Consider the following 23,434-nt stretch of genomic DNA (forward strand, 5'->3'; position numbering starts at 1 on the left):
GTGGCGTGATTAAGGGTTAAAGCAGACAGTTGCTGACCCTCTGGCCTTTTTGACATTCAAACATGCAGGAACATGTACCCACATAAATATACACAAGATCCCTGCTACTACTGCTAGGTCCCTTCCTACCTGTGAGCTCAGCTCCCTTGGGAACATGACTCACTGCCAGTTCCCTTGTATAACCTGGGCAGGACTGTGACTCCCATGTAAGGGTGGTCTGACAAGGCCAGGTTCATCCCAGTGCCCATCTGTAGAGACACTGTACTGCTGCGGTACTCCTGCCGGATCTCATAGATCTCACAGTTCAGTCTTCAACTTTCCATCTTGAATTATTTCTCCCTTCGTACCTATTTGGAATTTCAGCATGGTTTTAGCTATAAGTCTCTTTGCCAACACTGTCTCGATCAGACTGCAGAGCCATGCCTCTTAACTGCAACGCCTCTTAACTATTGAACTTCAGCTGAGTGAAACAGCAGAACATTCACAGGGCCAAGCACAAATCAGCACAATTAGAAAGGGCTACGAAGTTCAAATTTAAAAGCAAGCCAGACCTCTAAATGCTTGCCGACCACGGGATACAAGCCCCTAAAGGCCACTGCGCTCAGGCAGTGCAGCCTTGGCACTCAGCTCATTGCCACTGCACATTTAGAATCAAATTATGGAATGGTGGGGGGGGGGGGGGACAACTCAAATTTAATCTGGTAAAGTCAGTTCCACTCATCAACTGCGAGAGCAGAGAACAAAATAAGTGCTCTGCTCTCAGGATAAAACAGTGTCTACATTCACCCAAGACTTCTTTGGGAAACAGTATGAATTCAAGGCGGAATTTCTGGTCTGAGTTCCAGACCGGCCAGGGATACATAGTGAGACCCTGAGTGTATGTATGTGTGTGTTGGAGGCACAGCAGCTGGGGGTGCGAGGACAGATGACCAGGAAGGAAATTAAAAATCATTGTGCAAAGGCATGGCAGGTAAAAGATCCCTGAAAGCTGCCCTTTGACCTCCACACGCTCACCTGCCCCCACCGTATAGTGGAATTTAAAGGACTTGAAGGCCCATGCTATTAGTCTTCTACTCAAGCTGTTGTCAAGGCCTTTTCAAGTTAATTATGTGCTGTTAATAGCACAATTGTGAGATCAGAGCTCACAGGCTGGCTCCCCCACTAAGCTTTACTAGTTATAATGGCTTATCAACTTGACCATGTCTGGAAGCAACCAGAACCCGAGCAGCTGGCCCAGTCTGTGTGGAGGTAGAAAACTCACCCTAACTCTGGGCTACCCCTTCTAGTGGCAGCCCACACAAAAGGACATGGAGACTTTTGCTTCTTGCCCAGGCATCCTCTTGCTGAGACATCCCTTCTCTGGTATTAGAACCTACTTCTTCATGTAGATTGAAGATCAGTTGAGACATCCCTTGTGGACTAAACTACTGAATTCTTGACTTTCTTGTTGGATACCAATTGTTAGGCTATCGGGACCACACCCTGTAAGCCACTTTAGTGAATTTCCTTTTAACATATACATAGCTCATTCTCTGTTGTTCTCTGGGAAAACCTAAATGTATTAGTACTCAAAAACTTTCATTCTTCCCGGACACCTGAAATCTCAGTAAGAACAAGGCTTCTTTTATTTACCTACTTGTTTTATAGGTTTGTGGAGACAGGATTTGTGTAGCCCTGGCTGGATGTTATAAGATAGTTTATCTAAACTACAAGACTGTTCCAGGGGACTCCTTTATCTCACAGATGGTGGAACGTGTGAAATCCAGTCAAGCTATGCAAACTCCTAAGTACAAAAGGCTGGTGCCACCACAGCTGCTGTGGCCACCTTACATGGGCACAGCGCCACCTTGTGGTCAGTCCTAAACTAACCACTTGTTACCAGGGCAATCCCAGCCAGGCTGTAGGGGATTTTAGAGGGGGAAAGGAAACCATTATATTTATTCTACAGGAAACTAAGGCACTCAGGGTGTTTTCAAACATTCAGACACATTCTGGTCACTTTTATAATTTTATTGTTTTTTTTTTCTCTTCACATCTTTTAAAATAGAAATAGCCTATGAACAACAGTTTCTTCTCCCAAAACCTCAATTCAATTGATTGCCTCAGAAAGGCTGTCAGAACATCACTTGGAGGCACAGGTCAGTGGCACACTTAATGCCTTTGCCCTGGGGTCAATCCCCAACACTGGAGAGGGGAGAGACAAAAACAAAAAACTACAAATCAAAACTTAAACACTGCCATCTCACTCCCTGCACAACTACTGGACTCAGCAGGCAGCAAGTTCAAATTTCTGCCCACAAAAATCAGCTGGTCAGTACTAAATCTGTTGTCAGCCAGACTTCTCTCTGCTCGTCTCTTTGCAGTTCTTCCATCAGCGAATCCCAGGCTGATGGGCATCTTTCAGGGCACAGTGAAATTAGAAGGAGCAGTAGTCAGTCAGGTTCTAGTCACCTCTCCTCCACCAGCTGGCCAGCTGGGAAACTATCTCCAGCCTCGCTCCCGGCTTTATCTTCTTCTTCCTTAAGACATTGCTCGCAGTTGCACAGAACAATGACTACAGTGTCCATTAACCTGAGAAGTGGTTTGAGCCTGACATCTTTCCTGAGCTAAAAATGAGAAAAAGCAGAGCTACGGCCTTCCTGCCACAGGGTCAAGAGAGGGAAAGCTCTGAAGGGCAGCGCTGGGAAGCAATGAACTCTCCTCAAGACGAGGGACAAGAGGGATGTGCTGCAGCCGAGGGTACAAAACAGATAGACAGCCTGGGGTCAAGGACAGTGGAGGGGAAGGACAGGTTTATTTTCCCCTTCGGAACTTCCCCGCTCCCCCAGTCTTTGCTTTCTTCTTAGCAGGCCCCTTGGGTTCTGGCTCCTTGCGCTTAGCTGAGGAGAGTGAGCCTGTCACCTTGAAGAAATCATCGAGGCGTCCCTGGGTGCTGCCCTGGCGGCTCTTACTCAGCCGCTTGACCCCACTGCGAATTCGCTCTTCAGAAAACTGCTTTTCACCACACATAAATTTGACCAACTCTTCTTCATTTGGCTCGCTCCACTTCAGCTCCACAGACTCTGGGTCCAGTACTTCTGGCTCCAGGAAGAGCTGCTGGGCTTCCTTGTGGAGCCAGTTCTCTGGAACGGGGTACTTGCTGGGGTCCAGCCGCCTCACGATCTCCTCGATGCTCTTATGTTTCTGGATGAGATCCACAGCCCGCTTGGGCCCAATGCCACGGATGCTCTCGCAGTAGTCGCTACCCAGCAGGATGCACAGATCCACAAACTGCTCCTGGTTCAGACCCAGCTCCTGCAGGACGCGGCTCAGATGGAACTCTTGGATGGGCAGCTTCTTGGCCTCACTGGCAGTTAAGTGTCGCATTAGCACGGGGCTGCCAAAAGTGAGGCAGTCCATGTCCTCCGTGGCCGCAGCATAGACTTTGCCAGCCTTTGCCAGGGCAGCACAGCTGGCCTCTGCCTCGCTGGGTGCATCAAGGTAAGGGATGCCCATGAGGCTCAGCAGGTGTTTGCACTCATCATTGTGTTGCTTGGTGACCTTCACGAGCCTCTTGGTGAACTTCTCCACCTCCTCCTCCATCCCAGCCTCCTGAGCCTGCTGCAGTTGCTTCTCAGCCTCGGCGCGCCTCTCACTGCGCTTGGCCAGCTCGCCTGACTTCAGCTGTGGTGGTTTGCCATCAAAGACGTACACAGGCTTGATGCCATTCTCCATCATGCGGATGGTACGGTAGAACATGCCCATCAGGTGGCTGGTGGTCTCACCCTCCTCGTTCTGCAGCACATCCCCACCCTGACGAACAGCAATCAGGAACTGGTAGATGCTCATGGAGGCATCGATGGCCACTTTGCGACCAAAGTAGCTCTTGATGTCATTCTCACGGATGGCACTGGGGGCCACATCAGCAATTAGTTTGGCAAGGCCGTGAATTCCCATGGTAGCACAGGAGCAATGGCTAAAACAAAGAAAGAAGAGTAAGAGGAGGAACTTGGAGGATACAAAAGGAACAAAAGTTTTAAGTGGCAACATTCACCAGTCTCATGGTTCATCAAACTTAACATGAGACACAGCAGGACTCCAAGCCAGCAGAGCAGAAGAGGCAAAGGTGAACAAGATCCACCATTCTCAAGCAGGCCTCCTGACAATCAGAAGCTGTTCTGGGCGCTTCAAGGAATGAGATCTGGGATGTTCTTTTGTTTTTGTTTTTTTTTTTGGTTTTCCGAGACAGGGTTTCTTTGTGTAGCCCTGGCTGTCCTGAAACTCACTCTGTAGACCAGGCTGGCCTTGAATTCAGAAATCCGCCTGCCTCTGCCTCCTGAGTGCTGGGATTAAAGGCGTGCGCCACCACACCTGGCATGGGATGTTCTTGAATAACTTAAGGGCTCTGAATAACGCAATGGCACCATCTGTCACAGAGTGACTTCAACTTTAACCTGCATTAAGGATCACAGAAGACAGAGTGCTTGGCTCAGCTTGAAGGGCCCTGAGATCATCAAGGCAGACGTGAACCCTCAGGAGCAGGTAAGTACCAGCTATGCGAATATGACTATGTCTGATTTATTGCTTCTCCACAGATGTCTAACCGATGCAGCAGACCTGAGGGGTACACCTCTGCATAAGGACAGGTGGCCACCTCACTGCTGCTACTCTTCCCTTCCCATCTCCCTTAGCACTTGAGGGTGTTTTTATCAGGATGCCAGAGGAGTTTTAAGTCCTCCTCTTTGTACTCTCTTCCCCCCTAAGTCTGAACGCCATGACTTCCCACAGATCCTGAACTGAGGGCTGGCATGCTGGATTCACACAGTCCAATACTGCATGCACTTCTGTAGTACTTCCATCAAATCACTCCTAGGGAAGCATTTTCAAAACTACCCTCACAATTTTTGGCTCCTCCAATTGAAACATTAATTTTCCTTTTATCTAATTATTTTTCTTTAAATGGACTTTCAAGAAAAAAAAATTGGGGGTTAGGGGGCAAAAAACCTAGTTGTGAGTGATGGTGCATGCCTTTAATCCCAGCACCTGGAAGGCACAGTCAAGTGGATCTCTGAGTTCCAGGCCAGCCTAGTCTACATAGTAAGTCCCAGGCCAGCCAGAGTTACATAGTTGAGACCCTGTCTCAAAAACAAACAGAAAATTAAGTTGGGAAAGAGAATCCATTTTAAACAAAAATATCTGCATTGTGTCAGTCAAGTCATATTAATGTGTTAAATGTACAATAAAAGGATTTTCTAATATGCAATTTATTAAGGTTATCTTGCTCGCCCAATGTTAGTGTGTCCACACCATAAGAAAGTCCTGTCAAGGGCTGGTGAGATGGCTCAGTGGGTAAGAGCACCCGACTGCTCTTCCGAAGGTCCAGAGTTCAAATCCCAGCAACCACATGGTGGCTCACAACCATCTGTAACGAGATCTGATTCCCTCTTCTGGAGTGTCTGAAGACAGCTACAATGTACTTACATATAATAAATAAATAAATCTTAAAAAAAAAAAAAAAAAAAAAAAAAGAAAGTCCTGTCAATTGTTCTAATTTGTTCCCAGTCTTACTTCACTGTGTCTTTTCTGAAGCCCAAGTGGCCCTGTATAGTCCCCTTCCTTCCTGACTACAAACACCTCAGCACACGTTACTTGTATAGCACAGAAGCCTAGTGAAGAGGCCTGCTTCTCTCTTTGGTCTTCTTCCTGCCCTCCTTCCTTACTTCTTCCTGGTTCGTATTACTGTGGTTCCTCTAAGAATACAAGCAGCAAAAACTCAGTCTTAAGGCTAAAGACTGTAGCTCTCCCTGGTACAGTGGCTTGCCTAGCATGCATGGAGTCCCATGTTGAATCCTCAGACCAGAAATCAAATAAAAAACTCATCCTTGAATCTGGTATTCTGTGTGTGGGTATAACAATGGGGACTGAGCTAGAGCCCTCACTCCTGCTAGCAAGTGCTCTACATCTTCAAGATTGTGTAACACAAGTCACTTCTGAGTTGTTAAATAAGAATGAATAACCATTTCTGCCTTGCAGAACCGGTCAACCAAAAACCCAGATGGAATACACACATCACCAGATGCCGTGCCATGTTCCCTAGTCAACCATATGGTTCACACCTCACTTACTACGTTGCTAGAATGAATACAGGCTATTACCACCCATCATGTCACACAGAGGGAAACCTGTTCTGTCCTGATAGTCTCAGTCCCGCCTCCACAGGACCTTCCAGATAGCAAAGCCTTAAATGAAATGGCTGCAGGCAGGATAAAAACACACCTAGTTCCCCTGCTCCCCACTCCCCAGAGGCCTACTGATTAATCACCGTATTAACTGGGCCCCACTGTTCTACGGAGTCTTCCAGACTTCCCTTCACCAGAAATGTCCTTGGGGCTTTTCCAACACCTGCCTCAGTCAGAAATACAAGAAAGCACTGTCTCTGGATGTCAGCAGAACATGAACCCATTTCCTTATTAAAGGCACAGAACTTCCCCGCTCCATACTCCTCACAAGGGCCCTAGGATGAACACGCTCTGGTCTCTGAGTCCTCACTGGAAGGAGGGTACTACCTTCTTCCTACCGGCGAAGAGGAATGTTCGGAGCAGAGCGAATGGCCCAAGCCCGGGCTGCCCGGTGCTGTTCCCGCGGCTCTGCCGCTTTCAGAGACGCTTCCGCGAGACCTCACCCCGTCTCGAGTGCACGAGCCTTAAGCAGCTAGCAGTGGTTTGGAGTCCACAGCGTTCTCTGGACAGTCCCGAGCCCGTTCTTTCAGTATCGTTCCCAGCTTCGCCGCCTTCCAAAGCCCGCGCTCTCGTCACGTGATCTGCCAGGCGCGAACAGCCTCCTGGGAAATGTAGTGTATGCCCCACCAGGTCCGATAGCAGCTTTCATAGTGGGCGTTCTTTCTGGGGAAAAAATGAATTAAAACCTAAACTTCACACCACCCTTTCCCACAGTCCGACTCCATGCTACTCACAGCAGGTCCGCATAGTCCTAGTTCCCGTTACTCCTGAGAACATGGGACTACAAGTCCCACAATGCCACGCGCAAGGGACCACATCCTTTTCCTGTTGCTCAGTGCGCTTGCTCCTGCCGACGTGTTCTTCCGGTGGCGGATCGGTGGTTTATCCTGTGCGGGGCAAAATGGTGAGATGATGGGAGTTAACGGACAGTGCTGTGGCCAGGACCTAGGGCTCTTGTGTGCCCGGTCCTCACCGCGTTCTTCCGCGGAGGCCTCAGTATGGAGTGCCCGGTGGGTGGGACGCCGCTGAAACTCTAGTTTGAGTTAGGGACGGGAAAGCAAGCCCCTTACCGTGTATTCCTCAGGCTGAGGTTTCCATCACAATGTGCTTATGATGTTGTTGACTATAATTCTGAAGGTCACAGGGTGCACTTTGAAAACCTTCGCGTTTTTATTTTTCTTTCTTATGATCAGTTATCTCTATCTGGAAGGATTCCCTTGCTGAAATCTTACTTATCCCGCAAGGCCCTTGTATAAATACCATTTCCTGGTAAAACACTTGTAACTCTCATAGGTACTTGTCTTGTCTTCTGGGAGCTCTCAGTCTGTACACACCTCTTGCCACGTTTCCTGGACTTCTTTTTTTTAATCTGCCACGCCTCCTAGTGACCACCATCTGACGTGCATCTAGTTCTGGGATGATGTCTATTCGTCTTTGTATTCCTGTTGCCCAACACTGGGCCTGCATTTGGAGGTTCCATAAATGGCAGCGATTGTCCTTGGCTCTTTTAGGGGGGAAGGGGGACATAATTGTTTACTGAATTGAATTCCTGTGTCTCCTAGAACAATGGGCTCAGTCTACTTCTCTGGAGTTGTTATGTTCTGGACTTTAGAAACATTGGCAAGAAAGTGACAATGGAAGTTAACATTTGTACAGAACTTTACGTTTATAGCCCTTTCACAGGGATTATCTCATCGTCTTCTCTGCAACTTTAGGAAGGAAACAAATACCTATTGAGCAGTTACTCTGTGCCGGGCAGTAAACTAGATGTGTCAACATTCATCTTTCTCCAATCATGCATCAGCCCTGTGACACAAACAGTGTTATAACTACTTAACTCAGACTGAGGATTCAGTAGGGCCAGAATTATCCCAATTGTCTTCTGCCAGGAGATCCCCGTGGCTCCCCCCTAAGGCAATGAAAAGCAGTACTCCTACATTAGAATTTGAGCTGTCTGTACTAGTGTAGGCTCCGGCTTCCTGTACAAATTAACGGCTTAGAGTCTGGACACAGATCCAAAAGCAGTGGGAATTGTGGGCAAGCGTTTTTCTTTAGGTGTCTTCCCCCAGACAGATCCATGACTTACATAGTGATCATTAGCTAGAAACCCCTAAGAGCCATTATCCTCTGACTCTTAGCTGCTCTTATCTCACTGAAAGTGGCTGCTGCCATTCTTTGTTGTTATTGTTGTTTGTTTTATTTCCCAGTGTTGGGGATCACACTTAAGACTTCATGCATGCTAGGCAAATGTTCTACCACAAAGCCTGCCACGTCCCTACTTTTAAGATGTGATGTAGAGCTAGGAGATGGCTCATGGGCAAAGGGTTTGGTGTGCAAGCCTGATAGCCTGAGTTGGATCCTAGAACCCACATTACTTTTTAAAATCCAGGTGTGGCCAGGCGATGGTGGTGCATGACTTTAATCCCAGCATTCAGAAGGCAGAGGCCGTCAGATCTCTGTGAGTTTGGGGCTAACCTGGTCTATAGAGTGAGTTCTAGGACAGTCAAAGCTACCCAGAGAAACCCCGTCTCAAAACCAAACAAACAAAAGCCAGATGTGGTAACCCCAGAACTCACACACCGCAAGATGGAAAATGGACACAAGAGAAATGTCCAGAAGCCTTAGGGCTGCTTACCCTGGAATGCGTGTTACAGTGACCAAAGCCCAAGAGAGACCTTGCCTCAAGCATGGCAGAAGGCGTCTCTCAGAAAGTTGTCCTCTAACGTCTAAGAAAGGAGATGAGGAGTGACCTGCAAAATGGCAGGTAAATGCAATGCACCTACTTTCAAGCCTGGTGACTTGGGGTCAGTCCCCAGGACCCACATGGTGGAAGGAGAAAACCAATTCTTGTAATTTGTCCTCTGACAAATTACACTCAAAATGCACTCATTGGTACCTAAACGCACACATATACACAGAGTAAATAAAGGTAATACAATTTAACACACGCAGCCAAAATGATTGTAATTTCCACAGTGACTCACTTGAAGGAGTGCCCAGCAGCACACATCTGCTCCACGGTCTCCCCAGATTGAAACTGAGATGGCCTGTTTTCTTCCTTAGGAGCTCGAAGCCATGAGTAGGTACACCAGCCCAGTGAACCCGGCTGTCTTCCCTCACCTGACTGTGGTACTTCTGGCCATCGGCATGTTCTTCACTGCCTGGTTCTTCGTGTATCCTTTATTTGCAGCCAGGAGGCAGAATTAGTGACCATGGAAGCGAGAGAGAAACCACATTGGAAAACTGCTACTTTTTTCCTTTGAGGTGGGATTGAGACAAAGTAAGTTAGGAGGAGGCTGGTGCTGCCCAAGGGCAAGCCATGGCCTTCTTTTCCAACTTCAAATTTGCTCAGTTTACTTTTCAAACTGAGGTTCAATAGGTGGTTCATTGGTATTTGGGGGTTTGGTTTGGTCTTGTTTTGAGACAGGGTCTCACTGTGCAGACATGGCTGATGTCAAACTCATGGGGTCCATCTGCCTCTGGAGAGTGCTGGGATCACAGGAATATACAACTCCACCCGGCAGAAAGGTGAAGTGCTCATGTCCCAGCTGTACTAGGAGCCATACATGACTAGAGGCTAGAGGCGATTGGCCTAAGTACTGTGGGCTGCTTTTCCTCGTGGATGTCAGAGATACGGTGTGGAGCACCAGAGTCCATGCCATTTCTTGGTCCCCTCTGCCTGGCTGCATCAAGCTAGACAAGCCTCCCAGGAATCCCTTAGCCTGTTCTTCCCCATGAAAGGTAGTCAGAGACAGCTCCTGCACTGTAGCCCATCTTTGCTTCTCCTTAGCAGTCCTACCTAGTTACGAGGTCACCTCTACCAAGTACACACGCGATATTTACAAAGAGCTCCTCATCTCCTTGGTGGCCTCACTCTTCATGGGCTTTGGAGTCCTCTTCCTCCTGCTCTGGGTTGGCATCTACGTATAAGTCTCCAAGGGTAAGAGCTGTGACAAGATGGTACATTGTCTGAAAAAGCCTCGTAGAGCCATATCAACAGGTCCTCTCTCTCCAAGCAAGACTGTGGTTCATGGGGATTTGAGCCAAGTGTGACCTGGTGTGTCCATTCTGAGTTCTCCGTGTACTCAAGGGCTCACTCAAGCTTTGGGGTGTACTTGGTGGGGATGTGGGTGAAGGCTACCTATGGTTTTATATCTGCATTCTTTGAAGTCATACACAGATGACTTGGAAAGGAACTGGGACTTAGAACAGATCACTGAAGTCAGCCCTGGTAACCCATCCTCAGTGGCCATTCCTGTTGGCTCTCGTACAGTCCTCGCTCAAGGGGCCTAGGGATACAGGGAGGGAATGTGAAAGGACCCTGGACTCATTCTTAATTCTGCTCTCCTCTTCCAGGTACCCACCAGGCAGCTCACCAAGTCTCTGCTTTTGTAAATTAATTTTTTACCATTGCTACGTGTCCCACCTGCTGTTTACAATAAAGGCAGATGTGTGACAGGCCTGCCTCATGTCCATTCTTAGGGGAGGGAACTGGGGTTTCCTTGACTGTTGAAGTCCTACCTTTTCCACTTTCTAGCTGCCTTTCACCAGTGCCTGATAATAGAAATTTTGTGTCCTCCCCGTGGGGGCAAGGGCTACATAGCAGTGTCATATTGTCATTAGTTTAGCTTACCTGTGGATAGGAAAGGTCCATGCCTACTTCTGCGTTGTTGGGCTATGGTCCCCTAGGCCCAGCCTGTTCCCTTAGATGGATTCTTTCTAGGTGGGCAGTGGCAGGTGCATGGGGAAGGTTTTTTGGATGTGTGTGTGGTCAACCCAAGTCCAGGGATGAGAGGCGTAAAGATAGGGAGTAGCTCTCTAGTCCTTTTGTGTGGTGGCAAGGAATTCCAGGTCACCTTGTTCTGAGATGGCTCCCCCCAGAACAATCTCAAGAAGATGTCAGAGGCAAGTGCAGATACAAAGCAGTATTTATACATTTATTTATATATGTATATTTACTTCAGAAGAAAAGGACTGTCTTGGGGACAGGAAGCAAGTAGGCCAAGTGGCACCTCTCTGCCTTCCTCAGAGTCAGAGTGAGTATATGATAAATAGGAGTCAGAGCTCACGGAGAAAATGGGGAGTTAGCAAGAGGGGAAACGCTCTATGAACAGGCAGGCTGCTAAGGGGAACAGCATGGGCAGGGATCTGTGCTGGGGGGTTGGGGGGGGCTATATACAGCCTAAAGCAAGGGGGAGATTAGCCCAGTGGCTATAGGAACACAGCAGAAGGAAGAGAGGAAGGGAGTGCCTGCTAGGCTGTCAGCTTCCAGCCTGTGGCCCTTACACCTTCCCCTAAGCTCTTTTATACTTGGGGCTTAAGGCAACTTTGGTCCAAGGTTGACCCCCTCAAGCAGCTTGGAGCCCAAGTTTGACCCCAACTCACACTGAGGACCTCTTCCCAGGCATGCAAACAGGCAGCTGCCCGTGGGCCTCAGGCTGGCTCTGTCCAGATGGACTCCAGGGGTAGAAGAGGGTCACTTTCCAGTTAAGGACTGAGGGGCCAGACTTGCCCCTCTGGTAAGGGAGCCCCAGCCACTAGAGCAGGGAGGCTGGGCAATCTTAAGGTACTGTGGGAAGGACGGCCTTATGGGAGAACAGAACGAGGTCTTAGGCAAGCATGGCCTGATGTGGGAAGTTGTGATTCCTATGGCAGAATGCAGGAATGGAGCCAAGTTGGGGAGAAGTCTTGGGGACAAGGCGTCCCTGCTATTTCCCTATCCTGAGGATAAGTGCTTTGAGAACCTTGGCAGGACCCACAGTTCATAGGCTTCCCAAACTTAGCTACCCCATAGAAAGGCCTTCCATTTAGAGCTCAGGATGGGAGGCTTGGCAAAAGCAGGGCCTGGTTTCCAAAGAGTCAGAATACACAAGGTCAGAGCAGTACCCTTTCCTTCCCACTGCTGAGCCGATGACATGCAGCTAAATGATTGACACACTCCTTCCAGGAACCTGCATGTAATCAGAATGCTGTAGGTGCTACCAAGAAATGCTGAAGCTGTCACTTGAGTAAAACCTCCAAACTCAAACCCACCACTCCTCTTGGGTGTGGGAGGAGCATGGACCCAAGCCATGAAAGTCCTGTCCACTAGTACCTCTCCACACTGAGGCCCACTCAGCTTTCCAGTTCTGTCCTACTCCTTGGTACCTGGTTTAAGTGCATTTAGTAAGTATATCGTTAATAAAAGGTATCTGCATTCACCCTCCAGTGGAAACCAGTCTACTGCTTGCAGGGATTCTTGCTCCTCTGCTCTTGTCACCAACTCCATCATGAGTTTGGGAAACTCCCAGGAACATAGATCTTGGGAGCTTACAGGGAACCACCCCTTCCAGGGTCCTCCAGGATCAAGGGTCCAAGGCTGACCTGGCCCGTCAGCCCCACTGGTTCAGCCCTATGAGGGTGGCTCCATCAGGCACTAGTAGACTTAAGGCACAAGGTCAGCTTCTCCAGCCATCCGGAGCTAGCCCTGACTACCTCAGGGCTAGCTCTCCCAAGGAAAACTCTCCTAAACCAACCACACTTAAAGCTTAGAAATCCATGTCTAGTGTAACAGTCAAACCCCAGAAAGTTCCTACCAAGCTGTCCCTCCTGGGAACAGCATGACAGGTGAGTTATTGACTCTGCGTGGACTCATGGGGGTCCAGCCAGGTTTTAAGAGGTCTGGGTCCAACCCCTGTGGGTCTTTGCTCTACCACAACTCAGAAGGGAAGGCAGGGAGAGTGAAGGTGGGCAAATAGCCCTCCAGGGACCATAACTAGACAGCCATGAAGTGGTCCTGTGCTGCCCCAAGGAGATGACCAGAAGGAAGACCCAGGAGGCTGTTCCCTCTAGCCCCCTCTGTGCTGTGTGAGGGTGACCAGTTGGCCCAGCAACTCCAGTGTAAGGACTTCCAGTCTCCCCAGTCAAGGGAAGCAGTGAAGAGCAGAGAGCTGGCCTGCAGCAGGCTCCAGTGTAACACATTTGCATCCAGTGTTGAGGGCCCAGGGACTCCAGTCCCGGCTGTGGCACTGCCTCAGGAGGCAGCTCAGTCACACAGGCGGTAGAAGTGGAAGTAGTAGTCGGTGGCTGGCTGAACGATGGCCTCTGAGCTGCAGTTGGCCTGACCCTATATGAAAGGGAAATGAGGATGGGTAAGGTGGTTGTCCCAAGCCCTACCATGCTTTGCAAAACCCTTATTCCTCTCCCAAGCCCCACACTGCATAGACGTGCCCTCAGCCTCTGCGGGCCTGTGTGCTCACCAGCAATGTCACCCGGAAGTGGTATGTGAATTCACGGAAGGACAGGATGGTTACTGGCCACTGATGAGAGGTGCCCTAGAGAGACAGGGAAGACAGAGGTCAGGGCAGCCTTGTCCTAACCAGCATTGTCCTCCCCACATGACCATCACAGCCCAGGGGTGAGCACGCTGCACTTTGAGAGCAAGGGTAGCCACCCTCTGCAGACTGCCTTCCCGAGCTAAGGCCTCCCTTTGTCTTGTGCTCTAGGCTGTGCTAGTGTCTCATTTACGGTGCCCATGACCACAGTGCAATGCAAGCAGAGGTGCTGCTACCCTCTGCAGTCGCTTGCCTCCTTCAAAATGCATATATGGCAGAGCTGGGTTCAAATGCAGGTCTTCACGGCTCTCTGTCACTATGTACTGGTGGAGTGTGAGGTAGGCAGCGACACACAGCTTATCTGCCTTAGCTCAGGCTTTGACTTGGCCTCTGTTGTGTGGGTGTAGACCAGAGCACCACAGCTGAGAGTGACTCAATGGCTTGGCTGTCCCTCTGTCCTTAACCATCCCTTCCTATAAGGCCATGAGTCTCCTCCCTTATGACCCTGAACTTCTCCTTCCTCTGCTCACGGGGTTTTATGCCTGTCTTCTCTTCCTCTCTGGAGAACAGGGTCTTGGAAGCACAGGGAAAGAGACAAGAGGCCTCAACAGATACTTGAACAAACAAGTGAGCAGAAATCACCATGAGCAACAGAACCCCAAGCTGGCCTTCCACTTGGAGCCCAGGTCTCTTCCAACACCATCTGTCAATCACTGGCCTGCCCTGAGTATGCCCTGAGTGTGCTGGGGGGTGAAGAGGGGAGCTCAGCTCTGCCAGCAGTGGGCACCGTGCTCATCCCAGATCAGCCCTCATAAACTCTCCTCCCTGAGCACTGTCACAGGTATCATGCAGATACCTATCAGAGAATAGATGAGTGAAGACTGACAAGCACGCCCCCTCCCCCAGACACAGGAACCCAGCTGTCTGTGTCCCAGCAGACATGCTCATACTCTGCTTCCTATCATTTGGTGATCACTATCCAGACGAGGAAGGTCTGAGACCTGGGCAGCCCACAGCTTCCCACCTACCCCTACCTGGGTGTCCTGATGCGGGTGGAACCTCTGCAAAAAGCCTCCCTCCTCACAGGGCTCCTCCTCCGATGTCAGGCTGCACAGTACCACGGACACAGGGGTGGAGGAACTAGGGAATAGGTGGGTTCCCATTTGAGTAGCTGTAGCTCTCCCATGTCCTTGTCTCATCCAGCCCAAACCCACCTGAGACAAGCTGTATCTTCACAGCCTGAGAACCACATAGAATAGTCCAGGGCTTGGGATGGAGGAAACCTCTCCCACAGTCCCATGGAGTCCCCATGAGGTGGGGTCTTATAGCTACTGAACCCCAAGCTGCAGTGTCCCCTCCAGTCCTCCAGGCAGCCTGGACCCTCCACGTAATAAATTTAGTAAGCACTTGGCTTTCACTTTTCTGAGGGCTTCCACATGGTCCCCCACACATACCCACACACCAGCACTCACTTCATCTGCAGGGTCAGGCTGAGGTGCAGTGGTGTGCTGCTGCTGACAGGGATGTGGTAGGTGAAGTTGCCAAGCCTAAAGGGGCAAAGATGGTACCTAAGCAAGGCCACTTTGCCGGTCTCCCTCTCTCCTCCTCAGCCTCATGCTATACTGAAGCCTGAGGAAATGAGGAAAGGGACTGCCCAGACTTATGGGAAAAGTTCCTCCCCAGAGGGCCAAGATCTGAGCATCCAAACGGTTTGGCTCATGGCACCTGAGGGGCCCTCCTTGCAGTGACAAGAGGGAGCCCACTGTACCTGCAAGCACCTTCTGGCACACAGTACTGAGAAGTGATAGGCATGGAATTCTCCAGCAGCTGGATGGAGGTCAGGGATGGCGCTGGGTCTGGAAGAAGAGAGGCTGTTGGGGCAGTGAGAAAGGGAAAGGTAGATGCCAAATGACATCACACTTGGGACTTTCACACCTCGGTGCAAGCGAGAATTCTTCTCTCCAGACCCTCACAACAGGATCATACCACACCCCTCTCCGGGCAGCTCTAGGACCAGCTAGTTCTCATAACCTGAGAGCTGCCTCTTTCATAAAACCAAGACACTCAGAAGCAAGTGGAGGTCCTTCTCCACATTTCTTTCTCAGCCCTGGGCTCAGCAATTGTCACTGTGGCAGCAGAAACCAGCCATGAAAGGGTAGAACAGAACACACAGCCCGGGTGGCCCCCAGCATGTGGCTGACACCGAGCCAGCTCACTGCTGAGGTGTAACGTGGAGTTGGGAGAAGAGGTTACATGTTCATCTCACTACCTCAGGCCTGCTACCGCCTAGTCCTTTACCCCGGAAATGGGAAGCTATGGTCACCAGCCTCTCAACATTTGCTTGACCTGGTACATTTTCAGCTCTTTAAGGTACAAACTCAAGGTCTGCAGCAGCACCCAGAACACCCTGTGAAGCTACCCGATACAGACAAGATGGCTTTCTTCTTAGGCAACCCGCCCCCCAGATGTCTTTCAAAGATAGCTCAATGTCACCTCTTCTGGGAAGCCTGCCCTGGTTGCCTCCTTCCTTGGTCCTCCTAGACTATGTTCCCTCCCTATTCCTGGGGACCCATCACTCTGAGGTGTCTTCACCTGTGCACACTCAGGGGGACCCACGCTTATCTCAAGCACCCATGGAGTTGAGGCAAGCTTCCACCCCTTGGAGTTGCCCCGCCAGTTTGATCATCTGTCTTCATAAACCATACATTCTAGGATTCTCTTTACTAAGCCACAAAGGCAAAGTGAGGAGGCCCACATCTTAGCACAGAGACACTGGCTACGGCTGCCAGGAGGCCAGAGAACACAAACAAGTCAGCCTGGAAAAAAACCACATCTATGCTAAAAAAACGTTCTGTCTTGGTAGAAATCAAAGACTTGAGGTTGAGGTCCTAGAGCATCACCTTCCCCACCCTAACAGAGGGAAAGCAGATGTAATCTGGAATTTGGCAAACTGGCGACAGAAGTTTAGCTGGATGGCTGATGGGCTGGCTATGACCCTTTACTAAGTCTCCAGCTCCTCTTCTGAACCCTGGCAACAGAGCTTTCCTCCTCCTGTCTGAGACAAGGTTGTCTCATTACCTGGAGCTGGATCAAGCAGGCTAGGCTAGCTGTCCACGGAGCCCAAGGAATCTGCCTGTCTCCACCTCCATCTTGCTACCACTGGAATTGCAAGTGTGGGCCACCATGCCTGACACATTCTGGCCTTCGTGCCTTAACTTCTGAGTTCTCTCCCCTGCCAAGTTGTGAGGATTAAATGACATGATCTATGTGAGGCCCGATTCCTAATGTCTGCTGACTAACAATTCTGTGCCCAGGAAGCCATGTGACCGGGCTGAAATGGGCCCTGGACAATGGGCCTGGATAGGCCGGGCTGAGAGTCAAGTACCTAGCTGGCCCTGGGTCTGTGTGAATTGGGCAGGGCTTGGGCTGGGTTGCGGGGCTCCTCTGCGGGCTCGACTTTGGAGATTGAAGCTGGGGCTGTTCTTGGTCTTGCTCTGCCCTCCAGGAAAGGGGACCACAGGACTGGCCAGAGGTTCCAGGCTCTTGGAATGCTTGGAATAGCTGATGCCATTAGCTGAGATGCCCCAGGATTTGGCTCTGATGTTGGTGACTGGCAGTGGGGCCATCTGGCCAGGGCCTACGGACAGAAGCAGATAGCTAAGAAAAAGGAAGCCAACTGCCTCCCGTCCCGGACTTCTGTGAGCCTTCATGTGTTTTCTGGTTCCTGTGGGGGTGACACACCAAACTTCTTCAGAAAGAAGTCCCTCCTGCCTTCTCTCTGGGGCCTTTCTCTGGATAAAAATAATACCAGGGCTGGTGAGATGGCTCAGTGGGTAAGAGCACCCGACTGCTCTTCCGAAGGTCTGGAGTTCAAATCCCAGCAACCACATGGTGGCTCACAACCATCTGTAACAAGATCTGACGCCCTCTTCTGGAGTGTCTGAAGACAGCTACAGTGTACTTACATATAATAAATAATAATAATATATATATTCAAATATATATAATAAATAAATAAATCTTTAAAAAATAATAATAATACCAAACACCCTGCCTACCCTGGCCCAACCCCCAAAACATCCATACCTGAGTGCTTGGGGTTAGAGCTGGGGCTTGGAGTAGGAGTAAGAGTGGGGCCAAGGGCAGGATCTGTAGCAGGACTGGAGACGGGAGGAGAGCAGCAGACGATGGGGCAGGGCTGGCTGGAGCACAGGTCCAAGGCACGGAGAGCTGGACCCGAGGCTGACTTGGTAACTGAGGAAGCCAGAAGCTCGATGAGCTGAGGAGGACACTGGAGCCGCACACCCAGCCACCAGCCCCACCCTATCCCTCCAGACACACACCCAGCAGCAAAGAGGGCTGTGTGCCTGGTAGTCCGGTGGTCATGGAGGACTGTCGGAGCTGTGTGGTCCCGAAGCTCTGGCTGGACCTGCTAAGAAAGGGTGGGCTGAGCTCAGAGGCACTGGGGGAGCCTTGGAGCTGGGGCTGGGAGTCCCAGAGAAGCAGGGCTGGGCAGGAGCTGGTGGAGAGGAGGAATGTGGAACAAAGGCAGGAAGAAGGGTATAGCAGGAGGCGGGAAGGGGTGCTTGGTTAGACATACCATGGGCACATGGCCTCACTCCCCCCAGGGTCCTGGGGCCGAAGCAGGGCCAGAAGACAGGAAGTAGACACAGCAAGAGAGCTAGGAGACAACAGAAAGACCAGGAGGGAAACAGATACAGGGGAGGAGAGAGAAAAAGACACAGTCAGAGGTAACCCCAGGAGCTGGGGTGTGACAGTGACAGAGCCAAAGATCCTGCTCTGGTCTTCCTTCCCTGCACTGCCCTCCTTCCTACAAAGGTCTTCCAGACAGCTACTGAAGGAATACTGAGCAGGCCCAGCAGGGGCCTATAGGAAGCACCCACCATCCAGGAGACCCACCACCACCACCACCTCAACAGGCCATAAGTCTAAGACTGAACCCCGTTAGAGAGCAAGCTTCCCTGGTTCCTCTGACCCAAGCCACCCTCCATCAGTCCCACCCACCGGGCCTGAGGGCTTAACAATAACGCCATCTCCATGGACATACCCATCAGCATCCACCAGGTCCTCTTCAGAGCGCAGGCTCAGCACATATAGTGTGGACATAGACACCACGCTGGGAGCCACAGAAAAGTGTCACTGTCTGAATGCAAGCCACCACCCAACACTGTTTCTCTACAGCAGGCTCTGTGGCCTTCCCAGACCCTGGAGGGGGAGACAGACTAGGCAGCCCACTTTTCTCGGCTGCTTGATCCCCAGCCCATTTTCCTCCCCCAACTCCAGAGCCTGGACCCCAGGCACATCTGACTCACTGGGTAGCTCTCTTTTCTAAAGCAGCCTCCCCAGAACCTGAGAGGACAAGTCACCTGAAGGCCATGACCACCACCAGAGCTATGATAGTTCCCTGCAGAAAACGCTGACTGATGCAGGCCTGGTCTGGGACCGCTGGCGATGACTGGGGACCAAGAGGAAAGAAAGAACACAGCAGAAGATGGTGGACTTAGGATGCCTACTTCCTTGCTCAATCCCCACCCTACTCCCACCGCCACTCCACCCCCATCCCCATGGTCTGAAGGAGAGGGAGCAGAAGAGGGCAGGAAGGGCTACAAGGTCAAGAGGGGAGAAGGGAGGGGTTAGAGCTAGAGTCGGTGAGGTTGGGGTGGTGCAAGCTGGGAAAGAAACGCCAGGCGAGACCAGGAAGCCTCCTGCCCCTGCACAGCCTCACCTTATTGGCCAGTTTAGGGGGCCTCTTTTTGTGGGGGACACTGCCTGCCCGGCTAAACTGGCTCCCTGCATGGCTGCAGTAAGAGGACAAGGATCAGGATGCTTTCCAGAAGGAGGTCTCTCCTGCCCCACCTCCCTCCTTCATCCCACCCCTCTCCTGCCCCCCCCTCCCCCAGTCCCGCCCGCCTGGCGCCCGCACCTGAAAGCCCCTGAGCTGCCAGTTGACTTGAGGCTGTCAAGGCGCCGCAGCTTGGCCAGCTTGTGGCTCCATCGCTCCAACTCATCAATGCGAGTCTCTAGGTTGTCTGTCAGTTTGCATAACTCCTTCACAGCCCCCACATTCTCCATGAAGATTCGCTCCTGTGCCAGGCAACAACAACCTTGAGGGCACCATCGATCGGCCCAGGAAGCTTCCAAGCTACAGTCTGGATCGGATCGGGGCAGGAGCAGAATCCCCATTCTCCACAGCCAACGGAGGCCCTAGAAATAGTCCTGCCTGAGGATGGCCTCTACTCTAGCTAAATTCTGGTTCACACGGCATGTCTGCTGCCTCCAGTCTAGGCTAAGTGTACACCTACACAGCCTTGCCTCCCTCAAGTCAGAGCTCCATCCCTTGGACCTACTCTCTCAAGTAGGTTAAAGTATGTCACGTGATGTTTCTAAGTACATGTATGCTAGGTTTGTGTCACTAAATACAAATGTCACCTTCATAATAAACCACATCTCTGAGCCTTGAGACAACAAGGTGACACATCTTGCTACCCTTTTTTAATTGATAGGGGTGGGAGAGCAACCTCAGTCGGATTTGCCTTGCCCTGTACCAGGCAGCCTCCAGTAGTTAGCTTGCCTCTCCATCTTCAACACTGGCCCCCTCCTGCAGGGTGGGGAGGGATTCTTGGAGGTACCAGGAGGAAAGCTGTCCCTTCTTCCATCTACCAGCCAGGACCACCAGCTGGCCAGGCCCTCTGACCCAGAGCCTCATTCTGTTCCCCATAACTGACCTTGTTCACTACAAGGAAGTTCTCTATGGTTTTCCCATTGGCAAAGACTACATCCCCTGTGTCCTTCACAGCTTCAGGCAGGATCTCCTTCACTTCCTGGGCGATGACACCTGGGGAGGGACAAGCCAAGGGTGTGTGGTTGGGGGTCCTGCTCATAGATTTTTGGAGAAGTGCCTGAGAATTGAGGGTTTTTGTTTTTTTGGTTTTTTCAAGACAGGGTTTCTCTGTATAGCCCTGGCTGTCCTGGAACTCACTTTGTAGACCAGGTTGGCCTTGAACTCAGAAATCCGCCTGCCTCTGCCTCCCAAGTGCTGGGATTAAAGGCGTGCACCACCACGCCCGGCTGAGAATTGAGTTTTAAGGAGCCCTGGAGTAGGACTTTCTCAGATAACCGTTCATAGCTTAGAAGTTCCCAGGCTTAAGATGTGGGATGTGTTGGATGGGTAGGATCCTAGGGGAATCTCAGAAGAGGGAGATGGGGTTCTAAGAGGATGCAGAATCTCTAAATGCTGTATGATAAAGACGAGGCCAAGTGACTCTTAGGCTGTCCAGGGGTAGGGATTCAAGGGCGTGAGAAGCAATAATATCCCAATAGCAGAGGCGCAGGACCCCAAAGGGTCAATATTTCAGAGGGTGGAGCTCCAGAGGTCAATGCAGGGATATCTAGGAACAGATTCCAGGAGACAGGACAGACCGGCCAGAGCTTAGGGACACAGGGACATCTCTACCTGTCTCCGGTGCGGTGGCTTCAATGCCTGCGCTAGCAGCGAACTCAGGCTTGTATCTGTAGTGCACCAGCCGCATCCGAGAGATCCTCTTCAGCTGCTCGGTGGTGTCCACCTACCAGGGGACAGGGCCAAGACTGAACCCTCCTCCCCTCCTGCAATCACTCAAGGCAGGCCTCAAGGGCCGCAGCTCGGAAGGGAGACCCTGATCCAGAAGCACAAAGCCAGCCTCCCCACCCCTACCCTGGCGTTCTGGCGCTTCCCAGGGGTCCTACTCATCACCCACAGCACTGCCCCTCAGCCAGGACCTTGTCCCTACCTCCTGCACGTGCTCCTTGGCCCGCAGATCGGAAGGGTGCATAAGAGAACCCATGACCTTCACGTTGCCGTGGACGACCAATGCCTCATCTGGCCGGTCGGTGTTGATGCCCACACGGCCATGGTGGAAGACCGTATCTGGCAGCTGCGCCCGTTGCCACAGCACGTCACTGTCACTTTCAAACTGGCCTGGGTTAGAGGCCTGCAGCAAGTTGGGTCTGGATCAGTCTTGGGGGTAGGGCAAACTTTAGGGCCCTGAGAAAAGGGAAACCCCAGGAACACCTAGGCCAGTCAAGTCTCCTTACCCCACCATATCCAATAAACTGTCCATGTGACAACCCTGAGTCACCTGTGGGACCCAGGAGGCTACTAGGTGTGATCCACCTTCACGCTTTACAGGGAAGAAGGCCCTGAGGCCTAGACAGGATGACAAAACCCAAGGCCATGCAGCCACTGTCCAGCAAGAGCTGCACAGCAACCCAACCCAACCCCTTTCCACAGCATTTATCCTGTAGCTCTTTCTTCCAGCTCGGGGGAGGGGGAGGACACTGCCTCTAGGGAGAAACGACTCTTACCCGCACAATGATACGCTCTGAGATCTGGGCTGCCAGTGTGTAGTTCTGGTTCTGTGCATGTGCCTGGAGGGCCACCACCAGCATGAAATACCTGAGATACACCAGGGACTCAGTAACATTCAGGGGTGTCCTTAGCCATCCTCCCTGGCCCAGATGTCGGGGTACCTAGCCCAACTCTGTCATTACACCCCCAGGACTTGGAGTTATCACAGTATCCCACAGAGGAGAAATATGAGCCTCCACTAGGGGGCAGAATTCCTCCCTGGGTCCACCATTAGGAGCCCCAGAACTGTTTCTGAGCTCAAAAGCCAGTCTTCGTTGCCTGAGTCCCTAAATCTGCCAAATATTTTGAACCTCAGGTTCCTCCTCTGGGAAGTAGGCCATTTGTGGACTTGGGACTGGCATGCTCCCCGGAGGCCCCTTTTTGACCCCACTCCTCAGAATGGGGGAGGGAGGGGTCCTGGGGCCAGGTCGGCCTGCTCACCTCTGGTCAGGGTTGGGCTTGCCCTTCTTGCGCATGTTGTTGGCAGTGGTCTCACTGAAATGGAGCCGCCCCACGGTCACTTTTGTGACCTGCTCAGGGGGAAGATTGACCCTACAGAGAATGGGCAGAGGGCTCAGGAGGCTGCCAGGAGCTGTGCTGCAGAGCAGCTGCAGGCAAAGGGCACTGTGGGTGCCTGCCTGTCTCCCCTGCTCCCAAGCCAGTTAGTGGAAGGTGGGCCCTTCCAGGCACCACCCCACAGCGCTGGATACTCACGTGACGGGGTTGAAGGGCCTCTTGCTTCTGTCTGACTGTGACTGCTCAATGTTGATAGACTGGTTCAGGGCCTCTAGCTAGAGAGGAATGGGCCGAGGGCACCTCAGGATAAGATTCCCCATCCGGTCTTCCTCCTTCACCCCCTCACCCTGTTCCACAGCATAATTCTACCTCACTTCTTCACAAACTCATGGGGCCTTCACATCCACACCCCACACTCACTTCCTCACAAACTCATGGGGCCTCCACATCCACACCCCACACTCGCAAGGGCATACACATAGCCTTTGCTGAGCTCACAGTTCATTGCTTCTCCTACTTCTGCATGGTGATTGTGACGGCCTCACATCACAGTATCATCTGACTCCCTAATTTCGCCATATATGCCCACACTTTCCAGTTAGCCTATGACTATACCCATACCTGCACACTCTTCTCACTTGCAGCCAGTCTACACACACACACACACACACACACACACACACACACACACACACACCACAGAGTGTACCTCAGACAGTCTCACATACCCACATCCTCTCATCTCTTCAGAAACACTGGCTTAGCCATGCCAACATGTGAGGCCCATTCTGTGAAGAAATCAGACAGACCTGGCCTTGTCCCCAGGGAGCTCCTGAGCCCCCGAGGCTGTGCTATAAATTCCCTCAGTCACAAAGGGCCTCAGGGCAGGTTTCTCAGAGGGGCATCAGAATGGAGTCAGACAAGAGAAATGGGATAGGGTGCTGGGATGGGGCCCTAGGAGGCGCATCTCAAGGATTGCA

At 51.4% G+C, this 23,434-nt stretch overlaps 3 protein-coding genes across 17 annotated transcripts in view; 1 reads left to right on the forward strand and 2 right to left on the reverse strand.

Moving 5' to 3' along the window:
- Nucleotides 1–1,989: 1,989 nt before the first annotated feature.
- Nucleotides 1,990–7,251, reverse strand: Fen1 (flap structure specific endonuclease 1). Of its 6 annotated transcripts, none has more exons than NM_007999.6 (3): nucleotides 6,953–7,251; nucleotides 6,546–6,877; nucleotides 1,990–3,955 (listed from the first exon to the last, which is right to left on the reverse strand). In NM_007999.6, the coding sequence occupies exon 3, from the start codon at nucleotides 3,934–3,936 to the stop codon at nucleotides 2,794–2,796; it is 1,143 nt and encodes a 380-aa protein (NP_032025.2). In that variant the 5' UTR covers nucleotides 3,937–3,955; nucleotides 6,546–6,877; nucleotides 6,953–7,251; the 3' UTR covers nucleotides 1,990–2,793. The 6 variants fall into 6 exon arrangements, with proteins under 6 accessions (NP_032025.2, NP_001258544.1, NP_001258543.1 ...); XM_006526661.3 differs by having other exon boundaries at nucleotides 1,996–3,955; nucleotides 6,546–6,881; nucleotides 6,953–7,248; XM_006526664.3 differs by having other exon boundaries at nucleotides 1,996–3,955; nucleotides 6,662–6,881; nucleotides 6,953–7,043.
- Tmem258 (transmembrane protein 258) lies at nucleotides 7,060–10,682 on the forward strand. 2 transcript variants are annotated; one of them, NM_026919.1, is made up of 4 exons: nucleotides 7,060–7,122; nucleotides 9,282–9,391; nucleotides 10,022–10,158; nucleotides 10,575–10,682. In NM_026919.1, exons 1-3 carry the CDS (start codon nucleotides 7,120–7,122, stop codon nucleotides 10,146–10,148), a joined length of 240 nt encoding a protein of 79 aa, NP_081195.1. In that variant the 5' UTR covers nucleotides 7,060–7,119; the 3' UTR covers nucleotides 10,149–10,158; nucleotides 10,575–10,682. The 2 variants fall into 2 exon arrangements, with proteins under 2 accessions (NP_081195.1, NP_001156903.1); NM_001163431.1 differs by lacking the exon at nucleotides 7,060–7,122 and adding an exon at nucleotides 8,891–8,982.
- Nucleotides 10,683–11,128: 446 nt separating this feature from the next.
- Nucleotides 11,129–23,434, reverse strand: part of Myrf (myelin regulatory factor) — a 32,507-nt gene continuing 20,201 nt past the window's right edge. For 2 of the 9 annotated variants that reach the window (XM_006526934.3, XM_006526927.3), the window contains 19 exons: nucleotides 22,653–22,729; nucleotides 22,380–22,490; nucleotides 21,896–21,986; nucleotides 21,322–21,522; nucleotides 21,006–21,117; nucleotides 20,278–20,387; nucleotides 19,476–19,636; nucleotides 19,278–19,350; nucleotides 18,919–19,007; nucleotides 18,600–18,668; nucleotides 18,132–18,212; nucleotides 17,875–17,963; nucleotides 17,618–17,785; nucleotides 16,917–17,168; nucleotides 15,300–15,402; nucleotides 15,004–15,078; nucleotides 14,566–14,671; nucleotides 13,457–13,531; nucleotides 11,129–13,323 (listed from right to left, as the gene is read on the reverse strand). In XM_006526934.3, the coding sequence (XP_006526997.1) occupies nucleotides 13,243–13,323; nucleotides 13,457–13,531; nucleotides 14,566–14,671; nucleotides 15,004–15,078; nucleotides 15,300–15,402; nucleotides 16,917–17,168; nucleotides 17,618–17,785; nucleotides 17,875–17,963; nucleotides 18,132–18,212; nucleotides 18,600–18,668; nucleotides 18,919–19,007; nucleotides 19,278–19,350; nucleotides 19,476–19,636; nucleotides 20,278–20,387; nucleotides 21,006–21,117; nucleotides 21,322–21,522; nucleotides 21,896–21,986; nucleotides 22,380–22,490; nucleotides 22,653–22,729 (2,124 nt within the window). In that variant the 3' untranslated portion in view covers nucleotides 11,129–13,242. The remainder of the gene's footprint in view (nucleotides 13,324–13,456; nucleotides 13,532–14,565; nucleotides 14,672–15,003; nucleotides 15,079–15,299; nucleotides 15,403–16,916; nucleotides 17,169–17,617; nucleotides 17,786–17,874; nucleotides 17,964–18,131; nucleotides 18,213–18,599; nucleotides 18,669–18,918; nucleotides 19,008–19,277; nucleotides 19,351–19,475; nucleotides 19,637–20,277; nucleotides 20,388–21,005; nucleotides 21,118–21,321; nucleotides 21,523–21,895; nucleotides 21,987–22,379; nucleotides 22,491–22,652; nucleotides 22,730–23,434) is intronic. The other 7 variants (XM_006526929.4, XM_011247222.2, XM_006526928.4 and 4 more) reach the window with 7 other exon arrangements.

Source organism: Mus musculus, chromosome 19 (genome assembly GCF_000001635.26).
Source record: "Mus musculus strain C57BL/6J chromosome 19, GRCm38.p6 C57BL/6J".
NCBI lineage: Eukaryota > Metazoa > Chordata > Mammalia > Rodentia > Muridae > Mus > Mus musculus.